This window comes from Aulonocara stuartgranti (genome assembly GCF_965226115.1).
Source record: "Aulonocara stuartgranti genome assembly, chromosome: 9".
Taxonomy (NCBI): domain Eukaryota; kingdom Metazoa; phylum Chordata; class Actinopteri; order Cichliformes; family Cichlidae; genus Aulonocara; species Aulonocara stuartgranti.
The window spans coordinates 23,051,051-23,069,220 of record NC_138960.1 but is presented as its reverse complement, the minus strand read 5'-3'; the positions used below and the strand labels follow the sequence as shown (position 1 = coordinate 23,069,220).

General features: G+C 41.8%; 1 protein-coding gene across 3 annotated transcripts in view; it reads right to left on the bottom strand.

The window, feature by feature from the left end:
• The window catches only part of ptprn2 (protein tyrosine phosphatase receptor type N2), a 147,665-nt gene that overhangs the window by 10,757 nt on the left and 118,738 nt on the right, over positions 1-18,170 (bottom strand). For all 3 annotated transcript variants that reach the window (XM_082546246.1, XM_082546247.1, XM_082546248.1), the window contains exons 12-16: positions 16,962-17,177; positions 13,922-14,125; positions 8,224-8,371; positions 6,312-6,385; positions 2,302-2,379 (exon numbers count right to left, since the gene is read on the bottom strand). In XM_082546246.1, coding sequence (XP_082402372.1) covers positions 2,302-2,379; positions 6,312-6,385; positions 8,224-8,371; positions 13,922-14,125; positions 16,962-17,177 — 720 coding nt within the window. The remainder of the gene's footprint in view (positions 1-2,301; positions 2,380-6,311; positions 6,386-8,223; positions 8,372-13,921; positions 14,126-16,961; positions 17,178-18,170) is intronic.

Here is an 18,170-nt window from a genome sequence, read left to right as displayed (position 1 = left end):
GTGTGTGTGTGTGTGGGGGGGGGGGGGGGGGGGGGGGGGGGTTATTATCCATTTAGTCTTGTACAATTTAGCAAATATTTGATGGTAGTATTCATATTTTCCACCTCCTATCTTCCTTTTTTTGTTTTTGTAATGGGATTAGCAATTTACAGGCTCCAAAAAAGACATACACCAGCTACACTTGATTTGCATAGACAAAAAACAAACTGAAAATGACCTGAGTTGTGCCTCTGTGAACTCATGCATGGCTTCTTTTTTTTTTTTTTGCATTCTGAGAAGGAGGGGAGGAAGGCCCAGCAGAGCTAAGGTAATAGCCAGGGAGGTGGAGATAGATGGAGGGGCAACGGATGAAGGGATGGAGGAATGAGGAGTGGAGGATTAGAGCAGAGCTGCCTTTCAGAGCACTGCCTGGGGCCGGTGTGGATTAGATAGGACACAGCAAAAGATTTGCACTCCTGCACGGTCCATTTGCATGAGAGTTGCCAGTGTTACCCCTGTTTGTTTACTTTTAATGGGGTAAAGAGTGTGTTTTTCCCTCATGCCACAATCCAAGGTTAACCATACTGAATAATGAATGGCTGCTAAGCATTCCCAGACACAGAGCTGATGTTCAGCGTGTCAACGTGTGGCTAATTTTCTATTATTTTTGCTTAATTGGGAAAGATTTAAAGATGAGTTAATGGCTAAGTAGCATTAGATAATGGAAATGGATTTATTCACCTGTACGGGAAAAAAAACAAGCAAACAAACAAACTAGCAGGCATATGAGAAAAAAAACGAAATTATAATTAACGCCTTATTCATTTGAGGCACATTTTATTCCTATTTCAGCTGATGTGGCAATTAATGTACAATTTTCAGATAAAAGCCTTTGAGTTTTTCCTTTTTAATTAGTTTAAACACCACATGAGGGCAAAGCGTGTATGCGTCTACGTTTTGTGGGGAGGTTTAAGAAGTCATTTTACAACAAGTAAATATTCTCTGTTTGGTGTACAGCACCAGACCATGCTAAGCTTGGCTTCTCCACCCACCGCACAAATCGCGAGCAGCCTCCAACGTCTGTGCAAACACAAAGTCAGCACTATCATAATGATTCAAAATGAGTATCCGCTCAGTACAAGATGCAGAGTGCAGAGTGCAGGGCCAGCTGGTCTGTCAGGATTTATGCGCCACACTTTTACATCCTGGTCACGGCTAGCTGGAGTTACTTCACCATATGGAGGTGATGGGCCCACTAATTACAACAGTGCTGTCCTATTAACACATAAGACTGCCATTTGGCAACCATGCATCATTTAAGGCACACTTCCGCACAAGTTGACACGTTTTACAATAGCCTAGATCTGCTGATTGATTACAGGTCCCGCTGACATTTATGGACATGGAAAAGAATGCAAAATAGGCTTGAGGGGGAAAAGCCCCACTAATATGAGCAAATATCAGGAATATTTTAAATAACATTAGGTCTCCTGAGGCGTGTACAACTAGATCCTTATATAAAACTAAAAAGCTTCAGGTCTTGTGTACATATTCAGCTGCTGACACTTTTTGATTGATGAGTAGGAGCAGCAGCAGCACCATTACTTCTCTACCAAGTTTGTGCCTCTCATGAAATAACATTACATTTGAATGTAAGCATGCATTTTTCCTAAAAATATACAATTACCCTTCATCTTACCTCTGTTTGAGGGATGATTATGCTGTGCTGGAGCCACGGCTCCTATCACTCTTTCCAGTGTGTAAAGTTTGTTTCCGCAGACTGAGTGGGGTGAGAAGTGACTATGGGCTACAATTTCAAGAGTTTTCTCACCTTTGCTTGCTTACATTTGGGGCAAAGTGACACCATTAAAAAGACATCAAATTAGGGATCACACTTGGATCACTTGGATACAGATAGAAATCTGGCAAATCCAAGGAAAAACGGGAATACAATGACCTCTTTTGCACCAACGTGGTGCCAATTCTGCACACATTTCTGCAGGTCTGAGACCCGTGGTTTACAGAATCTGCGAGCTGAATATGCCAATTATTGTTGGATTTCTTGTGGCAGACCCTCACGTAGCCAGCTTTTTGGCACCAGCACTGGTCTTTTAATAGTAAAAATGAGTGGGACCAGTTCTAGATTGAGCTCTGGCATTGTGCCAGTGGAAAGAGCAAAGGAGCATCTTTTATGATTTCTAAATAAACTTAAGGATTCTGAATTATTAACAGAAACTGAGTACCTCTGCTGTGGTTCTTCCCTCACAGCTGTAGACACAAACAAATAAAAAGATGAAGGATGGACAGTTAATAGAGTTTTACCTGCCAGAAGTCTGCCACGGTGGAAGCTAGGGGACCCTGCGACGCGATGTAAGTAGGGTTGCGAGGGTCATGGTCCATCTGGGAGAGAGGGAACAGAGTGTGACGTAGTGTGTGGTTGGTGACTGGTGGATGAAAACATATTGTCTGGTTAAGACTTCCATGAAATCGTCCATCTGGATGCAGAAACGAAATGAGATCAGCATCTATTGATGTAAACACTTGGCTTTCATTCCTCCTGCAAACCCTGTCGTATTCAGGATGCGAGTATTTTTACGGGGGTGATTAGAGGAAACTGGGACATGGAAGTAACTGCATGCTGTTCGCTGGAAAAATGTGGATGTTAACACAAGCTGAACACATATTTGAAGGATAGGTTTGTAGCTAAAAAATGCTTTTAAAAAAATCACTCTTTTAAATAGATTTGGACCTTGAACTTTCCTCTTTATCTGCTAGGCAACAGGCACCTCTAATGTTGAACACAACCCATATTCAACGATTTTCTATGCGAGCAAATAACTGAACCTCTCTTTTTAAAAGCTATATATGTTATGAAGAAAGATTCTGTAGCTTCTCAAGGGGATTAGTAAAAAAATCTTATTTCCAACTAACCTGAAATTTGCAAAATAACTTCAATTCACTGTCGTTATTTTTCACTCTTACAATATCTTTGTGCCCTCAAAGACTTGATGAACTGCTTTCAGAGCTCTTTCTTTTTCATGCTTAGCTGTGTTTCTACATGAAACACGACACTGCCGTGGACTTTAACGCCTGGAGTCTCCTAACACGAGGGCGCTGAATGCCCAGGTGGGGTGATGGACACAGTTTGAGGGATGTGATTGAGATTTGAATGAAAATAAAATCAGCAATCAGATTTTACTGAATTAAGTTTCTATGGTTAACCTCTCGTGTCAGGCATACCAGTGGGGAACATGGTGACTTATTTTGAAGGGAAAGATTCACAACAATGCATTCTTAATGTATGTTTGACATCATAACGATAGATGACTCAAACAGTGCTGTATTTTTTGCACATGCAGAATAATATCAAATGTTGCAGACTTTCTAAAGAGTGCAGGAGTTTTTCAAAATTGACGCTGGTGCTCAGCACTGCCTCCCTTAAGTAAGAAAGTTTTGGGTTCGAACCTCTTCTTGGTTAGCTGGCTGAAGGTTTAAATGTGAGCATGAATGGCCTATTTCTCTCTGTTAGCCCAGACTGGTGACCAATTTAGGGTGTATCCCATCAAGCTACCCTGCTGGGATCGTCTCCTGCCCCCCTGAATTGGATAGGCGGGCGAATGGATGGTATAATTGAGTCATTGCTTAATTAATCTTCCACTGACTGACATCCACCAATGGAACTGAGTGCTTTTTTTTGCAGCACCGCCCTTAAATCTAACTGGGAGAGAGGGAGACACCTTCAAGCTGAACATCACGGTGACAGCAAGCGACAGGGTCGACTTTAATGGCGTTTTGATTTTTTTATGAAATCCCTTTTTTATGCTGAAGAACAAATTGTCAAGGACACTTGACATGGCCTTAAATGTTAAAGATCTAGTTTTCTCATTTCACATCTTTGCAAATTTCTTAAGCTCATTTGTCTCGCTCATGGACCTTGACACACACCCTTAAAAGGAAAAATAATTATGGAGGATTTCGCCATGGCTCTAATACTACCATGACACTTCTCTCATGCTTAATATCCTGAACGACAGGATTAATTCCTAATGCTTTGAAAAGCTGATAAAAAAAACAAGCACGCAAGTTTAGTTGAATTGTTAAGAAAAATCAACTTCTTTGTTATTAAGAGTTTGGAATCTATTTTTTGTACTTTTTCGGAGGATTAAATGCGTTAAATTGTTTTGTTTATTTAAATCTACTCCCAGGCAGTGACGTAAATGTAACTCAACCTCAACAGAAGCAGCATTGTCAGACGCCAGCTGTTGAAAATCATTCGTTGTGTAAATGATTATTTTGGAGATTTTGGTTTTTTGGAGTAGTGAAATGCTTAACGCAGCAGATTCTCCCGGGATTCACAGTCGATGTTTATTTATGATTTATAGTTTTTATCTGTATAAGATGTCAGGCAAGGTGTCAGTTTTCATTGTATATGTAAGAAAACAACCACTGGGGAGCAGAAACGAAGCTCGGAGCGGAACATGCTCGCCAACGCACGCACACGGACCGGCTGAAATTGAAAAATGTTGATAAAAAGGACTCATCGGTGAAAGAAAAGCTGCATTCATTACCTGCTGTTACACGTCAATTAGCCATGTCCGCTTTCTTTTTGTCTCTTTTTTAAATTCCTCACATGGTTTGGTTGAAACAAAACAAAGTAAAAAACAAATCTCACCCGCAGAAATAAAAGGGTGATGTCAAAAGCTATTTCCTGCACTCCGTTTAGCCAATCTCAAGGACACAGACATGCTGTAGCTGTGTGCTGACATCCCTGCATGAATACTAAAGCGCTAACATGAAAGAAAAGTCCTGCATTTCAGCTGTAGTCTCCCTGCCATTGTGGCAAGAAGATAGACTACAGTAAGAAAAAAAAAGAACCAACGAAAGAAAGCAAAAAATGCAAAGAAGTGCTCTTTGGTTTGAAGTAAAATAGCTTGTTCGAAAATAGCTCGCACAAATATGTGCTCACCGTGAAGCTTCAGCTTTCAACACCTCGCTGTAGTGTCTTGATCCCTTTTTAAAAAAATATAAGATTGAGAGCTCAGAAGCTAACTGCCAGCTCGAGCTCATCTGAGTTTGAAAACAAAAGCGAGAACAGGCAGGAAATCGGGAAAAGCCAGAAAAGGCCAGACGAGACAAAGACGAGCGGCCTTTGACCACTTCTTGCCGCTGCGCATTCCTTCAAACCATTCCTCGCGCTAATGATGATGTACATCTGGGAGCGCTGGCACCGTTTGTGGTCAACCATTAACCATTAGCCGAGCTTTTCACCGAGTGTGCGTGTCACCCGGTGCTTCGCAGGGAGCTCAGATCGCCCCCTTCCCTTTGCCTCTCTGACCCCGGATTCCCAGAAAGAAGCGACAGATTATTTACTCGTAGGCCGCTGCCCCTGAAGCTAATGAGGAGGAAGAAGCCGCATTGACAGACATAATTATCACAGTTTTGCTGGGCTCAGCCAGGGGTCCCTTTTGTGGTGTAATTACTGTCCTTTCATCCACACACCACTGCATCTGCCATTACTGTATTTCACCCATCTTCAACATCCGCCTGCATTTCTGCTTTAAGCCGCACCAAAACAGTCTTGCAGAACTTTTTTTAATCGAAAATCTTTCCCTACCTTCTTCCTCTGATTGATCGACGTTATTGCGACATTATTCTATAAGACGTTGCACTTCAGTGCTGTTTAAATAAGCTAAAAACCTCTATGAATATGCCATTAGTGAATATGGAGAAATAAATAGACCACCTAAAAGTCTCCATTGTTTGTTTCTGAAGAGTAATAGGCTTTTAGCGCAGCTGCGTGCACCCCGCCCCTCCCTCATCTATCTCCTCGGAAATTTTGGCACTGTATTTGAAATGCATAGTTTCCTGTTTCCCTTTGATGGAATCCCTTTTCAGCAGCCTCGGGGGAAATCATGACTGGCAATGTTTTGGGGGAGAGATATTTAAAAAAAACATATAACCATAGCCCTCTCCAGTAGTCAGATCTTTCTGGATTTGTATGGGATACCTTTGCTTAGTCAAAAAAAAATGCATAATTCTTTTTAGTGTGAATGAAAAAAAAGAAAAAGAAAGATAGGTATCTCCAGGGAGCAGCCATTTTGAAAGCAGTAAAAGTAGCAAGGCAATTCAGCAAGACACAAGAAACCCACTGAGGTTCTCAGCATGGAGAACAAAGTTAAAAAAAGATCAATGGGCTTGGATCAATCACTACTTTTCTCTCAGAGTAAAATCCAACCACAACAGGTGCTCTTGATACTAAAAAAGGGGTGGGGGGGCTTCAGAGAAAACATATTAGCCAAACTCTAGAACCATAATGAATAAAGAATACTCACAATTGGACTGGCATTGATGTAATCAGAGTTGCTGTGGTTGTTCTCCGCTTTCAAGGTGATCCTGGAATGATCGTCTGTAATGGAGATGCATAATTCATCGGTAAATATTTCCCCCCGCTTTTACTCCCTGCACAATAACAACAGAGTTTTGAGCAGCAACACAGGAATATGAAGCTGAAATGGCTGCGGGGACTGCAATTTCACCAGACTTTCATCATGCGCTGTTCTAAAGTCCTGGATTGCTTCACCTTAACCGAGGAATGTTCCAAGTGAAATAATAATAAACTGTTTCATCTTAAGAAGTGTGCGAGTTCTGAACTTTCAAATCCTGTTCGTTCTTTTTTCTTTTCTTTTTTTCCTAAACAAGTGAAGCTGTTGCAAGAGTCATATAATGTATATGTAATGGCCCGGAACCCACTTTGATTTGCTTGGAATTAAAGTTCATGATTTAAAATATTTTCATATATTTATGAACAAAAAGGCGAAATCAAGGAAAATAAAACATCTTTATGTGTTATTTAAAAAGAGTTTAACACTTTAGGCTCGTGAGACCTGCCCAGGTGAGGTCAAATTTGACAGTAACCAAGCAACACGCCGCCTGTCATCAGATTGCAGTTCAAATGTAGCTAAATCCTGATTGGCGCATGACACCGTGTGGTACATAGCTACTGTTGCTATGCCCTGAGCCCTCTACAGAGTGGGTTTCCTTCCTATTTATCCCACTGCACTGAAATTGGCAGAAAGTCACCTGGAGGGTGTTTGTGAGAGATTCCCAGATATATATATATATATATATATATATATATATATATATATATATATATATATATATATATATATATATATATATATAATAACAGAGGTTATTTGTGAGGTGCAGCCAATCAGAAGAAAGCTGGCTTAAAGCGAAAGGAGCTAAAATGACTTGTTGCAGACTGAGATGCTGCATCAAAGCACCGCATAAGATAATACTTAATATTCATTTTGAACTGTGAATCATCCAAAAAATCTAGAGTTTAAAAAGTAAGCAGAGCAGCTCGGCTTTAAAGAAAGACTTATTCACCCTCCAGTGTTACGTTTTTGGGTCCCAGTTCATTCTGAACTAACTGAAAATCACAGTTCAGTGAGTGGAATTTCTCCACTAATGAGAAATTCTCAGCTCTGCCTAACAAACCTTTTGTCGTGTTATTGCGTCTCTCTCTTCTTTAAAATGTGTGAACTAATGCTAAAATGTAGTGGTGGGCTGAAATAAAGCAAAACATTCTCATGAAATAATGTTTTTGTCCTTCATGGTAACGCTAGCTAGTAATAATACTTTAATTACAAGGGATCAATGTTCATTTCAACCTTTGGATGGTTTTGATGCGTCCTTTGGATACACTTGCAAGAATTAGCCAAGAAAGCAGTTATAGTCACATTCAAACTGCTTTAAAATCATAAAAACATCACTTCATCCAAATTTTTTGGAGATGCCCAGTCCCAGTACAACTTTTAACTTTGATATTCGGTGACTCTCAAACAGGTATGCATTTGTCCCCATTGAAAATCCTCTTTGGCTTTAATCGAGAGGATGCGAGAGATGCAGCAGGGAGTCTCCTCTCACTACACTGACAGACACTTATGGGGTTTCTGGAAAAAACAGTTTAAATATCGCTCTTTGGCTAGATTACTAATTACTAATTATTTGTTCATGTTTGAAGCATATTTTCCACAGTGTTGTTTTGGCATGTTTACCCAAATGGTTTTATGTTCCTCTTTGGAGCATCTGTTCACAAATACATCAACAACATTTATGAAGCTACATGACCCTGCCTGGACTGTTCCAGGCTTGAGGATCGTACTAACATTCCTGCAGAAAAAAACACTAAAGCAGACAAAAAACAAACAAACCAAACAACCTGAATGGACTCACATGCGACCACGGCGTCAGAGCGGTTCCTCTTGGAGTTCTGCTCGCCTTGGCCCACGCTGCAGGCGCTGGGCTCTGCCTGGTAGGAGCACAGCGCCTCCCACTCACGCTCCAGACGGTTCTTGTTCTTCAAGTGGTCCTCCATGTATGACTAGAGGAAAACAGACACCACCTCAGCCACCACTTCAAACAACAAGCCAGAACCGTGCAAGAGTTCAGCTCGAGATATGGCTGCAACAAAGAAATCTGATTTGTTTTTGCACTGAATTTGGTTTAATTAAGTAAAAATAACAAAAAAAAAACCCCACTTCACCTTTACCTCACTGGAGGTTTCTGGTTAATGCTCGATGTTAATGCTTCATTGTATTTTCTAACCCATAAATAAACTAGAGCAAAAACACTAAACCTTAAACAACAGCATCCTCCTTCAAGCTTGATCAGCTGTCATGTCGCATTATTATTCTAAGCTGCTGTACAGCACGGCAGCTAAATGAAGAGGAGGCTGCTGAAGATCTAGGTGGGGAAGGTGTGCTAATGCTGGCATCTTTGTGTGTTTGTGTGTTTGACCGAGAAGAAACAAAAAACACACACAATTAAGACTCCCTGAAAGGTTCGTCTGCATTGGAAATACTTCAGGGGTGTTTCAATCACGTCCCTCACTGCTTGCACAGCCGCTGATAAGATTGTCTGCATTTAAGCTGTCGCTTGGAGAAGACAAAATTGAATTCGCTAGAGAGACAAAGATGGAAAAAGAGAAGGGGGAGGGGTATAGGCCTCTGTATGTGCGTGTGTGTGTATGTATTCACCCAAACCAGGGCAAGTCTTAGGGAGCTTAGAGGCTGTAGCTGGCAAGAAGAGTCTTTTTTAGCATAGCACAGTGTTGCACTTTCTCTCCTGTATCATGGCTCCCCTCTCGGCGGGGTTAAATGGTTTAGTCCGCTATTGTGTGAGACAGAAGATTACAGACTCATAAACTGATGTCAGGGATCAGCTGGCTAATACAATGAAAGTGATACCCAGATGTGCCGGGTTTTCATCCCGTATTAAAAGCAGTATAGGTAGGCCGAGCAGAGAGGCGACGCTCCATTGTCACAAATCCGACTTATTCACTTCTGCCTGTCATCGAGAATCCAAGTCTTTGCAGCATAGTATACATTAATATATATATATTCATAGATGATAATCACAAATAAGCTTGTCCAAAAACACAATAGCCAATTATTCTGGTGATGAATTCAGAAGTCCTCTGCATGCCTGAGAGAAGGATATTAGCGCTTAAAAGAAAATTACAAATCCTGCACACAATGGAAATCAGAGTTTATTGTTGGCCACAGAAGCAAAAGGTGTTACACACGACCAGGCTGAGAACAATAAAAAAAAAGCAGCTTTTGTGGTTAATGCAGCTGCATAATGAGAGAAAACGGTGGCACAGTATGCCCTATCTGAGCCCATTAATGACAAGAAGTGATCGTCCTAAAATACTGCAGTAAATTTCTACTCTTCTACTTCCCAGTCTGAATCTTCTGTTTTATGCATGCAAAAAAAATCAATTATTAAAAAAAGTCAGTTCTAACACATGTATATTTGCATGTGCTGAGATGTGCATCGCCTAGAACACACACACACACACATATACACATATACAGCGCTGTCTTCCCAGGAAAATGACAGCATGCCATTATGGCCACTTGACAGAGCCTGTCACCACTATGCTCTTGTCACCCTGTACAAGTACTCTCTGCTTGCCAGCCTGACAGCATTCCACCTCCCCTACCAATATTACATCTCCATGTACTTGATATATCCACTCTGAATTGCATCCCATTCTATTCAAACGATGCCCTGAATCGATTGCATTCCAAATTCATATTTTCGCAACTTAATGCAATACAGCCAGCAGGCCCTTATCGAGGCCTCCTGCTTCTAGGAGGAGGCAGTGGACCACGGCGTATTCCAGAGACAGGGTAACGAAGGTTTAGTGAATGGGGGGATTATGTCTGCCAATCAGAGGGCTGGGATGGGAGGCCTGGGTGTCAGGGAAACAATGTCTAATCCTTCCTAAGCAGTCTCCTCAGCAGCAGAGGGTGCTGGGTGAAATCAGGATGAAGGGACGACCAGGGGAGCCAGACACAACAGGTAACACATTACTGTCAGGCTCTGCTGTCAAATTAAAACAAACAATGGTGGGAACAGTTTGTGCAGGGACCTTTATGATATGTCGAACAGCTGCGAGACGTGAAAAAGAGCATTAACGTGTACTGTGATTTGTGTGACTAATATTAGCTACATGAAAAGAACTCATTGTGTTGCTTTAAATGAGGCAGCAAATTGCAACCCCCCCCCCAACTAAATATAAAATTGCAAAGAAAAAAACCCCACAAAAACGCTGAGGGCAGAACATGTTGCACAAGTCAGTGGCTATTTTTCCTTTGCCTGAGTCTATTATCCTGTTGAGCAAATAATTTATCATTTAAAAAAAATGAACAATAACAACTCAACACAATAATGAAAAAGGGCCTCCAGCTACTTAATTATTGATTTCTTTCCCCTCTTTTTTCTTTTTTCAGTTTTTTTTTAAGAGAGAGGTGATTAAGCCAAGGGAAAACTACAACAACAGCAACGGCATCAACATTTTGACCCTGTTCCTGCACAGCAGGAGAACCTGCTGAGGGGTGTTTTGCTTTGCAAAGCCGGAAAACAAGTTTGGTGCCTGTGAACCCCTGTCCGTGGTGCTGAAAAGCTGCAGAATCACAGAGTGGCACATGCTTCCTTTTTACACATCTCTTAATTATTTTACATACATAAAATGTAGAGGTTATGGCATCACAGTGTAGCTGAAACAGAAGAAAAAAAACAAGTGTAAGACACCAGAGGTGTGCCAAAGCTCTGGAAAGCACAGCAGATGACTCAGCACACAGAGGCATCCAATTTTGGTTTTGAAGTTGGAAGTCGTTATGCAAGTCTTAAGGTGGGCCACACAATGGGACACAACATCGTAGTTCATTTATCCTGACGGCACTCTCGCAGAAGTGGTGTGTGTGCGTGTGTGTGTGTGTGTGTGTGAGGTGTTTGGGGCTCAAGAAGGAAAAAAAAAGAACCCCCAGCATGTGTGCTTTGGAAAGCTGGGTATTCATCATCCTTCTCCACACGGTGTGAGCTCCAAAGAGCGGGAGCGGCGAGATGAGAGGAGAGCAGAGATCGGAAAATACAGGTCTGAGATCAGTGATAACAAGGCAATCTCACACATGGTTTCATGTGAGATGGTGGAGGAATTTTAAAGAAGAGGCCCCTATAGGACATCTCCATGTCAATCACGGCCATGAAAGAGAAGTAAAGGCCCCAGAGTGTTTTACCTTTCCACAGCGAAGCGCTTGCGTTGCTGCTGCGAAGAAACTAGGGCTAATAATAACAGCTCCTAGAAATGATTCACAGTGGCTCTTTTGTTATTTGCAAGGCTAAATGCTTTTCTATTGTCAATGTTTTCAAAAGAGGCTTCACAAACAAGCCTTGACGAGTGCAACAAAACCCATTTATTACCAGCAATACAAGGCATTACTCAGATTCACTCTCATTCATTATAGCCTCCCAATATAAAAGCTAGACATGCAGTGTGATGAATGCTCTCTCCATTAATGGAAACACTGCAAGGCATCTATCCATCTCTTTTATCAAGCTTGTTTCAAATGAATGAAGCAAAAGTTGTGCAAAATCAAACCATGCATTGTGTGTTTGTGGAAGTATTGGCAACCAAGAGCTTTTTCAATCAAACGAAAAAAAAAAAAAAAAAGAACAATATTTCTAAAACATCCAAATGACAATCAGATGGGTAATGATATTTCACTTTTGTGCCGCTCTCATCACGCGAAACATTGTCTACCTTATTTTGCTGCGGCGGTAAGAGAAAACGGAGGCGGTAAGAGATGAAAATGACAGAGAGGAGAGAGAACCAGGACGGAATGATGAAGAGGGAAAATGAGACAGAAGTAGGAAGAAAAAGTTGGAGGAGGAGGAGAAAAAAAAATATAAAGACGCCAGAGCCGAGATAAAAGCAGGAGGGAGAAAACAGCAGGAAGAGTAATGAAAAAAACAAAAAACAAAGATAACAGGTTTCTGAAGGGAATGAGGTGAGAGAGGGATGAAAAACACCATCCAGACAGATAAACAGAGAGAAATAAAGCTGTTGGTATTCATACAGGACGTCTTAAAATCAGACACTAGCATACAAATTCATCAAACAAATAAAAGGAAGTGACAGCAAACATTTTTCTATACTGGATTGGCTCCAGTATGCCAGAATATTCCAAATTAGGTGTAGTACAAAATACATTACACTGGCAATCTTCATTTAACCATGCAGGCACTCTAAGCGGCGTGACGTATAACAGACATTACCTCATGGCTCCTCAAGGTGGAGCTAAAAAGCGAATGAGTGCAAGGGTCTTAACTGGCTTGCAGCAATAAATGCATAGCTGAGAAGCAGCAGGCAGCCAGAGAAAGCAAATCAGGGTGCTAACCGATTGAAGCAACACACAATGCCAACACTTGTATATTAATCCCACAATGCAGTGAGTAAATTCTCTCTTCTGTGCGAATATCGCGATGTATCGTAAATGACTTTATGGCCATTTATCGAGTATCGCAGAATCACATACATATGACATCATAAGGTACTTGAGTCAGTGTTCATTTTTTAACATTAAAATTAGATTTTTAAACCTATTAATTATATAAAAGTAGATATTTCAGTCACTGATCACTCATTTTTGTTGTTCTTTCAAAGAATTTTAAACAATTTCTTTAGTGTCAACGTATTTATTTACTTGAAAATATCATCGGACTTCTTCCCACCACTATTAGCTGTCGATTTGTCTATTTAATGACCCGTAACAGTATTTTCCCAAGCATTCATTAGGTACCACTAACCCTAACCCACTGGCTCTCAAACTGTGGTGAGGGACAGAAACAGGTGGATAGAGTTTGCTGATGCTATTGCACTTTCAGCTTGGATCCTTTTTATTTTTTATGACTGTTAAAAACTGTGGGGTGTGTGTGTGTGCGTGTGAACGTCCTTCTGAAGTGGGGTATGCCAGGAAAAACTTGAGAACTGCAGCCTGAAACCATCACTCTCAGCTAACAATTTTCACCTCTCAAGTTCTCTTGCTAGTTTTCACAACAGTCTGCGTTCTGCATTTGATCACAGTTATTTCATTAGACAGACATTACTAAACGATCACTCAGATCTCATTAAAGACATCCCGCGTGCACTGTTGGAGCAGGTATTTGTGGATGCCATCTTTTTCGTGCTTTATGGATATCCTGATTTGTACTTTTATGATTAATGTAGCAACTCAACACTCACCATCCTCTGGTGAAGTGCAATACCAAAGGCTGGGAATGTCTGATGTAGACTTGTGACTGTCTACTGAAAGCTGACCCTACTTACATAGCTTAGGAGTCTCACACACTCGACTAAACCCACCCTGGCAGGTTAAGTGCATATTTATGAGACATGAAGGGATGTTTGTGCTTGTTCAGTTGAAACAGTCAGACGCTAAGAACCACAAATGCTCTCTGAGGGCTGGACAACAAGCCATGTTACCAGCCAACCTCCATTTAATAACTCATCTCCTTCTTTACCCCCTTTTTCCACCTCATGAATCATTACTTAAATTATTTCTGGAGTCAAGGCAAAGCTTCTTACCAGTATCATGTGACCAGTGGAGATGTCCATGTTGGATGGGACTGGCTCTTCACACCAGGAGGAGGTGCTGCTGCGGGTCGACGGGCTGGCTGCGGGGCCATCGCTGAACTGAGATGACACACTGTTGAGCCGAGAGTGGCGCAACGTCTCCGGCCGCTCGACGCGCTCCGATGTTCGTATCGCCATCCGCTGACGACACAACTCCTGGGGATTACAGGAGACGACGATGGTGAAGAAGTGGATAATGAAGAGCGCAGTTCTTCCTCTTTGCAAGCTCTTGTGCATTTATCTTCTTTTCATGCACGTAACAATAGCTTTATGTGCTTATCCTTGCTGTGAGGGGCTGGTTTCTGTAAATGCACCTTGTGAAATCCTGCATCTCGGCTGAGTTGATCTGTCCTCACTTAACTGTAGATTAATGGCTTATCCTCGTGGATTATGGAGCTTATACTAATTATGTCAAAAATACATGGTTGAGGAACCCTTACAGAATAAATTCAGTATGTCACACCTTGCTGCCACACAAACAACTCCCTTCAACGCTAAAGAATGGATCTTTCACAGCATAATCACCCCACATCCACACGGTGAACTCAAACTGCACAGCAAAAAGTGCTCTACTTAAAAAAGAATAATCTTTTTTTAAAGGATTTTTTTTTTTTGCAGAGAAGCAAAGGAGATACAAAATGAAGTTCCACTATTGCAAAATAAATGAATAAACATTTCCTGTCGCTTACGAAGCCACTTCTATTAAGACCACACATCTTTGTAGTCTTAATGAGTCAGTTTTTCTCCCATCATGCCTCAGTGCAGAGACAGAGGATTAACCCTCTGAGATCTAATTTGTCATCCTAGCCCCCAACACTTAGCCTAACTGTACCCTGATGTTATAGTGACAAAATTCAATTAAATGAGTTTTAATGCATGTCAGTTAGAATAATTATTATAATAATAACAATTATTCGTGTTATTTCCCTTATTTTGTTTTCTAAAATGACATATTCTGATGGTTAGGACCATCACTATTGGTTACTTAGACCTCAGGGGGTTAAACAGTTCAAGACTGAGCATTAACTACTAAAATGACCAGCACAGGGTTGTATACCTCGGCCAACAAGTTACATTGGAGTTTATATTCATGCCTGTTTAGACCCATGGAAGACTTTTAAAGGTGGATGCCAAAGATCAATTCTGCATCAGTAAATTCCAGAAATACAGTCACAGTCTCTTCCTCCTTTTCCCGAGTTATGGCTGGAAAACCTGGCTGGTTATAAAATGTTGCTGCATTATGTATTTGTTAGACATTTGTGTGAAATTCTGTCCCTAAAAGTCTCTTGTGATGTAACCTTGATCTTTGACATACGACCATCAAACTCTCACAACTTCACCCTCTACCGCACGTTTGCGCCACATGTAATGAAACTCCACCCCGTGACGACGCTCTATCTCACTCAAAACACTCCGATGATAGTTTATCAAATTTGAAGAAATTCGCCAAGAGCGTTCCTGAGCTATTGTGTTCACCCAAAAAAAGATGTATGAATAAATGGGCAACGAGAAATGATAACGCCTCTGGCCATGCATGTTGACAGCGCTGAAGCATAATAAATATATAAATATATATATTAGAAAGAAAATCTGCTGAATTTATGCAAGCTTACATATTACATCTGCTTCCCCACAATAAGGTGTGGCTTCACTGGATATTTCCACGTTAAATTTATAATCTGTAAGCCCCACCGTGTTTAAATTTGGGAGGCAAAGCAGTCAGCTCCACAGAATTCATTTCCATACTCAATTAATAACAGTCAGGGCAGGCGGGCCAGTGAAAATGCCTCGTGAAAGCACATGCTATCTCATGATGAATCATAGCGATATTTCCCTCTGGAGCACAGGCCTCTCTAAGCTCTGGTCTTGGATCAGCTTTTCTGCCATCGGACTTTAATGATTAGAGGCATGAAGCAGTGCCCTGGGCCTTGGCCCCAGGGCACAGTCCAGGTCCACCTCATAATTCATCCTACTTCTCAACATCTCTGCAAAGCCCTGTGCTGTACCAGCGCTGAGAAATGGTCCCATAAGAAGGGAGTGGGATGCAGTTAGTGCCAGAGGAGAGAGACACACGGAGCCCAGGGAGAAGCACAGGTCGTGAGATTACACTCTCCCCGTTACCCCCTTCTTTCAGACAACTAATCAGAATGAAAACAGGGCCAAGGGGAAACAAAATCTACAGTCCGTGCTGCCATTTTACAATAACACCCTCCCACTGCAGACAGCTCTCCCCGAACAACTCTGTATGTCAAGCATAGAGTACACACCCACAAGACAGCAGAGTGGCTAGCAGAGGACGAACAGGTACCGGATTTCACCTTAAATTTGCACCGATTTTCATTAATTTATGATAATCAAAGAGTGGAATTTCAGAAAGAATATTTTTGCATCTATTCTTAATTTGAATATTTTTTTATTTGATATCTTTTTTAATGGTCATCACCATAACACCTCAGCCTTTGGAAATCAGCCTCGTGAAAACCTGATAAAATATTGAAAATGTTAACGTGACATGCAGATAAATGTGTTCTGAGTGCCACGCTGGGCACAGCTGAGCCCCAACTCTGAAAATCAATACAGCCCAGGCTGCCTGTTGCCCTGGAGGAACTGAGGGAATAGGTCACAGTGGCGGTCTGCTCCCTTTCTCCTACGCAGACACACACAATTCACATGAAAGGGTAAGCATATCTATTGGAAAAATGCTACTGGCAAAGAAAAAGGAAAGATTTAAATACACATGACAATATTTTCCTGTTAAACTACTAAAACATTTAATAGCACATAAAATAAAACAAAACAACAAAATCGCTGCATCAAAAAATGGTCCCGAAAAGCAGGTGGAACAAGAGTCACTCAAACATGAGCAGACAAACTCTCACAAACCAATTGGATGATCGGCCGTATTTGAACAGAGGGTGCTTCCCTCCAATAGCAAAGCACAGGATAAGAATCCCGGCCTCTGACTGGCTCATAGCAAGGAGGCTGGTCTTACCTGATAGGTTGCAGTGGCATCAGTACTGGTGTCAGTCCCCAGACTGGCTAGCTTCTCCTTCATGTGTAGGTGCGAGCGCTGGCGCACGCAGAAGAAAGTGGCCGACACTGCCACGGCCACCAGGATGAAGAGCATGCAGAGGACGGAGAGCAGCAGGAACTGGCCCGACTCCACCCTGGTCTCCTTCACCACGGGGATCTGGGTCAGGCTGCCCCTCTGGAGGACACGCACACAAACAGAGAGAGAAAAACGCTGTCAAGAGCGGTAAATGATGCCAGTCTGTCTTTTTCCCAGACTGATGCAGTCGCTTTTGATTTACAGCAACCTCCATATCAAGTCTGCAGTGCATCAATTTTCACCTGAAGGCTTGTGTTGGGGAAAAAATGTGGATGCAGAAGTGATGCAAGTGCCTTGTCACCTTACCTCCACTTCCTCTCCCACTCTTTCCTTCCACCCACTGCCACTGTCTGACTGGCCATTCTCATTAGAGAGCTCTAACTCTGGCTTGATAATATGCATTCAGACTCAGTCAACCCCTATTACAAGCCCCTGTCCAGTCCTGTCTCCTCACTGTGCCCCACTATAGATATTTACAACCCCATTTAGTGCTGGCATGGCACGGGCTGGCACTGTGCAGCTTCAGGAGGCCTGGATACTAAAAGCTGTTGCTTAATTAGCTCCTCTGGTCTGAGTTTGGCTGGATTAGGCCCTGGCCCAAGCTGCACAGCTAATGGTTACCAGGACTGGGGAGACACAGGCGGCGCAGACTGGACCCTCACACATACACTACTATCACCAGTTCAGTAAAAAACAAGAAAAAAAAAAAAGCTTTTCAAAGATTCACACCAACGCTGCATGTTAATTTAGACAGTAGTTTCTACAGCAGACCAGGTTTAATGTGGTGTAACATCATCTAAGAGATTTTTATCAGTGTAGGTTAAAGAATAGGCCCTATGTGTTGATAATTGGTCCACTTGTGGCCATTTACTATAACAATAAATCCCCTGTAGGCCTCGCTGATACATATTTTGAGAGCATAACAGTGATAATTAGGAGCAATAATGCAGACGGATAATTAAAGATACCTAAAATGTAGCTGCTAATAAGACTGCCTGTGCTGATTGCATAGGCATCCTGTCAATTTGTCTTTGCTTTGAGCTCTGCAAAACAGAGGGGTGCAATTTGGCCCAGCACAATTTGCCTCACATA